General features: G+C 39.9%; 1 protein-coding gene across 2 annotated transcripts in view; it reads left to right on the top strand.

The window, feature by feature from the left end:
• The window catches only part of LOC113215139 (androgen-induced gene 1 protein), a 20,011-nt gene extending 14,552 nt beyond the window's left edge, over positions 1-5,459 (top strand). The window contains exons 1-6 of one of the 2 annotated variants that reach the window (XM_026434717.2): positions 862-1,323; positions 1,679-1,816; positions 1,930-2,147; positions 2,224-2,375; positions 4,901-4,957; positions 5,042-5,459. In XM_026434717.2, coding sequence (XP_026290502.1) covers positions 1,129-1,323; positions 1,679-1,816; positions 1,930-2,147; positions 2,224-2,375; positions 4,901-4,957; positions 5,042-5,064 — 783 coding nt within the window. In that variant the 5' untranslated portion in view covers positions 862-1,128 and the 3' untranslated portion in view covers positions 5,065-5,459. Of the gene's footprint in view, positions 1-861; positions 1,324-1,678; positions 1,817-1,929; positions 2,148-2,223; positions 2,376-4,900; positions 4,958-5,041 lie in introns of those variants that run through there. The other variant, XM_026434718.2, reaches the window with a different exon arrangement.
• The last annotated feature ends 1,055 nt before the right edge of the window (positions 5,460-6,514 follow it).

Raw genomic sequence — 6,514 nt, 5'->3', positions numbered from 1 at the left:
CGACACGACACTGTCGTTTTGGCAACAGGTCAAGAAGCTGTCTCAGTCAGGGTTGCCGAGCGTTGCCCAGCCACTCTCACGACCCGACCCGCACAACAGCTGAGCAAGTATGGGAAAGGGTGGAATGTATAGTCGGCGACACATTTGAAGGCAAATCGGAAAGGAATCATGAGCAAAGAACTGAGCGTACTTAGCGAAAGGTAAAGGTCTCAACAATCGCGTCGAGTTCCATACGTCACATGGCACTTCCCTGCATATCCGAAGAGCTGCTACGCACATGCCCCTACTTCAAATTCGTAGTGCGTGAGCGCGTCCTGCTGAGGATTTGGGGGGGGGGGGGTGGAGGAGACAGCAAACGGTGGGAGGAGGGGGTGAAGGGGAGGGGACATCCTGAAAGTGCCAAGGACCCCTGGCCGGGAGGGGGAGAGTGGGCCCCTCGTCCCTCTCATCCCAAGCGACAGCGGCGACAGCACAGCGCTTCGCGGCTGCGCTCTGCGCCCGGCCAGTCTGGTGTTTGGCTGGGATTGGGACGGGACAGGGTCGGAACGAGAACGCGAGCAGCCGCGAGAATACTGGGCGAGTTTGAGCTGCTCGGGCGCGTCCTGGGGAAGTGCAAAGCGGAGCGGCAGCTGGCGTCGCGTGCGCGCCGCGCGCGTCTGTCCGGCCCCTCCAGCTCCAGCGCCGCGTGACGGGTCCGCAGGTCCGCCCACAAGCACCCACAAGTTGAGAACGACGACAGCAGCCAACGGCTATCCTGCCCCCCCCCCCCAATTCCCCCCCTGACTCGCCAGTTTGTTTTGGCGCCGCGACGCCGAGGGCTGAGGCCGAGGGCCGGCTGGCTCAGCTCAGCGTCGGCGTCGGCTGCGCATCCGATCCGGTCCGCTAGAGGGCCTCAGCCAGCAGGCCAGCAGGAGCAGGGGGAGCGCCTGCCTCTGCCTCGCCAGCTCGCCAGTCGTTCGTTACGCTGCCGTCGGTCGGCGTCGGCACGGATCGGCATCGCGTCGCATCGCCCGCTCCCGCTGCCAGCCGCAGCCGCATCTGCCGCATCCTCCCTGCTCTCCTCTCAGTGCCAGTACATCAGCTGCAGCGTCGTCCTCTGGTCTCGCCTCGCCCGGGCCACTCCTAGCCATGGCGCCCTCACCGTCGCGCGCCCACTCCCACTCCGTCATGACCCTCATTTGCGCCATTGTCCACCTGGTCGCCGCGGTGCAGTTCACGTTTGCCGTGTTTTATGACTGGACACGGGTCATTATACCGCCACATGTCCAAGAGATGGGCAGTGGATTCGGAGGGAAATTCGTCTTTCTCACATTTTGGGATGCGGTGGGTACCAAAGAGAGCACAGTGAAGCTGTCATAATCATAACCAAACCAATAGTGATGACATGATGAATGAATGAATCAATGAATGACCAAATGAATGAGTAAATGAATTATTGAGATCGGAATTTCCTATTCTAGCGAGGCTCGGTCGTCCTTTGTATTTTGTCTTATTTTTACACTTTTATTATTCTTGCATGTTATTCATTTTTTCCTCAGAGGAAATTGTTTTGACGAGATATGTCAAGTCTTGTTTCACCCCCTGCATTCGATGGATAGGTGTTACTCGATATGCTAGCTCATGCCTCGTAATACATTTTTAATTTTATTATCTTTAACTTTGTTGTATTCTGTTACAGATACTTCAATCAGTCTACTTTACCATTGCTCTAATTAATGACGCTGCTGGTGACCACTCCCCCAACCCTTCAAACCCGCCTCTTATTAGAAGAATCAAGGACTACATATTTGCATCATTTGCTTTCCCAATTGCCATGGTGCGTAAATATTTCATTACATGTTTTATTTTACAGGTGTGTTTTTAGAAATTTGTTTTAATTTATGGTGGTAATTTTAAGCTAAGCAAACCTTTTCTGTTTTCTTGTTTTAGTTCGTTGCCATTACATTTTGGTCCATAATGGCAATTGATCGAGAACTTGTATTACCAGAAAAACTGGATAAATATTTCCCTACTTGGTTGAATCACATCATGCACACAAATATTGCTATTTTCATTCTGCTGGAGATGTTCTTGTCATGCCGGAAGTATCCATCAAAGAAGAGTGGACTAATTGGACTCACAACCTTCATGGCTATCTACTTATCATGGTAATATTCATTGCTTTTTACTTAAGTTGTTGCCAATCATATTATATCAATTCTTTATTACTCTTGTATTTTTCAGGACATTTGTTATCTATTTCAACACAAACCACTGGGTCTATCCTGTGATGGAACACATGGATTGGCCATCTCGTATATGCTTCCTTCTTGCTATGTTGGCCTTCTGCCTTATTCTTTATCTTGTCGGGGATTTCATCAACAGAAAACGATGGGGTGAGTTGCTACATCCAAAGAAGGATAAGGCTGAGGTACCAAATCCTGATGAAACCTTGCCAATGACTGATGCTGACCTCAAAGAACGATCGGTTTAGACTTTGGTGCACAGGGGATAAAATGATATTAGTAGCACTCAGTCGTTTTACTTTTTCATTATTACTTCTAAAGACTGACCCAGATGTTAAGCCGTATTGATTTAACCTGTGTAAAGAATCAGGTTTTCTGACAAAGTCATCCCATTTATTTTGCCAATTTGTTTCTCTGGTTCTTTGTGTCAGCTCATTTAATAGTTGGGGTTAACTGTAGTTGTCTTTGCTTGGGTTTTCCTTCAATGTAAGGATTTTGGTATGTAGCCTGTGTATACTGTGATTTAAATGCCTGCATGACACTCTGGTCATTCTAGGATATCATATCTCATCTGTATTAGTTAATGTGTAGTTAGTTATGGAATTTTGCAACCTCATATTATCAATAGATCCCTCCTGAATTTCTTGTCATTGTTAATACTGCATGCATCATTTCTTACTCGGAAGGGATGTAGAGAGTTGCATATTGTGTGTGAAATCACCTTAATCTTCAATCCAGTTAAGTTATGCTTCACTTTGTGAATTGGGTAGTAATTTTTTTTTCTTATCTTACTTTTCATCACTTTGTTGGTAGAATATTTTAGCATTTGCCCCTTTGCTTAAAATACATTTTGTTCTTTTTTTTTCCTTTTCTACCTAACTTTTTCCATCTAAAGTTTCTTTTGTTAAACTTATTTGAATTATGGCTTTATCACATGCGTATTAGTTTAATTTAACTTGATTTATCAAAGTACAAAATTGAAATTGTACTTACATGTACTTACTTACTTACTAGTACTTATTTCAGTATTTCCTTTTCATAATGAAGAATACGTACATTACATCACGCAGCTTTGATAGCATGCTAGCTTTATTCACTTTGTTTCCTCGTAAAAAATGTTATCAAGGGATACATGGTTGCAGCAAGGGGACATCAATGAAATTTTAAGTTCTTTAGATTATTGTGAGTGCCATAGCCATATGTTACCTATGAATTATACCTATGCTTGCTGTGATAAAAGTGTAATTGTGATTGAAAGAGCTGTGCTGTTGCTTACTATCTCTTACTGTTTCGAATTGTAGTTCAACAATTCTACATACAGAGCAAATAGTGCATGGGTTAAAGTAGGCACAATCTTACACAACATGTAGTGGAGTGTGGCTGTTGCCGTTGTGTCAAATTACTTGTTTTAAAATCTGAGGGATTAAATTTTTAGTGCTATACTTGTACTGGTGGGGAAAGTCTGATGAGTAGCTAATTGTTTTGTGGATCACAGGTTTTGGAAAGTGCATTTAAAAGCAAGTATCTAGGACAACATCTGGTGAATTAATTTTATGGAGGTGTAAGGTGGAATAGAAAAGTGTGAAGGAAACTAGTTTAATTTTTTAAATCTTTTTGGGTCCCACTCTTTTATATCACCCCGCATTTTTTTTCTTATTTTTGCACGTCTGTATGTGACTTGTCTTATTTGGGAGCTTTCTTTCACATTCAACTATTGCACTGACTGTAAATTTCATAATTTCTTATCTTTGTGCCTGCGCTAGTTGTGTATTAGCTACCGCAGTGGAAAATTGCTTCCTACAGCATTCATTTTCAAGTGCTTCATTGAAATTATTTTCTCATAGCACTGCCATGTATTTCTGAATGCCCTCACCCCCCTTCTTTTTTTAAGGTTTTATCATGTTTGTCGACTGGATCAAACTGGTCATGTTTTTTGATTCACTTACCAACCTTTTGCGCTATCTTTTATCTTTAGTCTTATCCACTAAGTAAGGAGGTTTTATGTTTTAGTCATTGTTTTGTAGCTTGTGGCAACATTTATTGTATTTTTGTAGCGCTTTGTTATATTTGGTTGTATTGGTGTCTTACCATTTTTGCGTCCTGTGGTGTCTGTAGGGTACATGAGAATGACTGATTGGTGTGAAGTTTTGATTCAAAATCCCAATTTTGTGATCTTTTACAGCAAAGCAAATAAATTTCGTTCCCTACATTTTGGTTTTTGTTCTTTTTCATATTCATTATTGCTCATCAAAGCATACTAGATTTAATATCTTTTCCCTTCTGCTTCTTGGTCGGCTGGCTGATATGTGTATTTGCAGTCTCAAGCTTCATAAACATACACACTTTCCCTGCTCTGTCACTTTTAGTTGCAGTTTTCATTTATTTTATCCTTGGGGCTTTATGCGGTAGCATATATTTTCGTTTGTCTTTGTAAATTAAGCTAGTATCAGTCTCAATCTGGTCAAAGTAAATCAGTATTTACTGTTTCCTCTATATATTACTTTGTAGATTGGGATCTAAATTTCAAAATTTGTCGAAGTATTAAATACGTTCATCAATGAAGGAGAATAGAACTACAAATATGTAGTTGCCCCCATTATTTCACTCGTTATTGACTTTTATTTTGCACCTTTAGTTTTTAATCAAGGATGAGATTTTTTTAAATTTTGTTTCAGGTCAGGATGCTGGATACACCAAAATATCTCAAAAGCAAAAAGTAAATGGAGCAAATGGTAATTGATCTTTTGGTTCATAACGTACTTGTTTTCCTTTTTTGTTTTCAATTTCTTTTCATCTGTAACATTCTATGTTTTCAGGGAAATCTATTCACCAAGATTGATTTGCTTTGAATCTCTTGCCATTCCATTTTTAATATTATTGAAGGCTGATTGATGATATTCTTTGTATGGCTTAGAAAGTTTTGGATTCAATACAGAAGTAGCTGAAACGCAGAAGCAAGACACACATTCAATGTTGACTATTTCTTGTAAATGACAGTTTGGTGCTCAGCTTAGTTTAAAAATGCAGTACAGCAGTCACATCTCTAGTCGAAGTATTCTACACCACTCTTGTTTCAATACCAGCTGAAATACAGTATTCACTTAGGTTTATGTAGAGAATTTTAATGTAAGTGCAGTGTGAGTAAGCAGAAATGCTGTATTGCTTTGTTTTTATATACTGAATTTTGTTATGTTTGAAACTTATAAATAAATTACTTAGAAGTTGAAAGAAAAATGCTGTTCCTGTATTCTTGATACAAAATATCGGTCAGTTAAAATAGCCGTGAAGTAATTTAAGGTTTTTGAAAAAGTGAGAGAAAAGACCAATCCACATAAAGAGAACTTTTAATTCATTATAAACCAGTAGATGGTTTCACATTGCATATTGATTATTACATCTCAATTAACATACGCATGCAACAATTCAGACAAAACAAAATTTATTTACTTTGCAAGACAAGTACATTACACAATTGACGAAATTACATTGTGATATCCTTAATCTCTAACAATGTCACTTTGTATGGTTACAGATTGGAGGGACTGCCACTAAATATATAGTATATATACCCTATATATATAAATATACATATAGAGAGAGATAACTATGTACTGCAATACTGGAATGTAAAGAAACATAAAAATTAAAGTACACTATGATACACAGGGAAAGTTTATGAAAGGAGCAATAATTGAAAGGCAATTAAAATTTGTAAATGAGTTAGAAAACATTATCCTACTCATGAGTACGGACTGTAGCTCACCTTTGAATATCTGAAATATTTGTTTCAAATCATCTCTACTTGTGGCTCAGCTATTTAGTTTTGGATAATTCTCATTACAACCAGCACTAATACTCTGTCCATCTTGCTGGTTTGCATCTAGTTGAGCTCAGCAAGGACAAACAAAGGTAATAAAAATACGTACTTCAAAATCATGAAAGGGGAGAAGTTCCTAAGAGTGTCATCAACTTACTAAAGACATGACTAGTACTCGCCTCACTTCATGAATTCATGGACAATAAAGTTGTATTTTTTAACCCATGATACATTAAAAAATTAAAGGCCTGCTTTGCACAACTCAGCCTCTTAAAGTTTCAGAATTAAAGTCTAAGGGAGAGAAAAATTTCATTTTAAACTGCAGGCTAATGACTAAGTAGCTCTTATGTCATTTGAAAGAAATGTTTCCTTATCAAACGCCATTCAAATCTTTTCAAGTATAACCATGTAAGTTAATGGGTAGGTCCTGGAGGGTCCCCTGTCTAGAGGGTCCCCCTGAATTTTTTACAAT

This window comes from Frankliniella occidentalis, unplaced genomic scaffold (genome assembly GCF_000697945.3).
Source record: "Frankliniella occidentalis isolate FOCC.00 unplaced genomic scaffold, Focc_3.1 Scaffold40, whole genome shotgun sequence".
NCBI classification, from domain to species: Eukaryota; Metazoa; Arthropoda; class Insecta; order Thysanoptera; family Thripidae; genus Frankliniella; species Frankliniella occidentalis.
The sequence above is the reverse complement of the archived record's forward strand: the minus strand, read 5'-3'. Positions and strand labels throughout refer to the sequence as shown.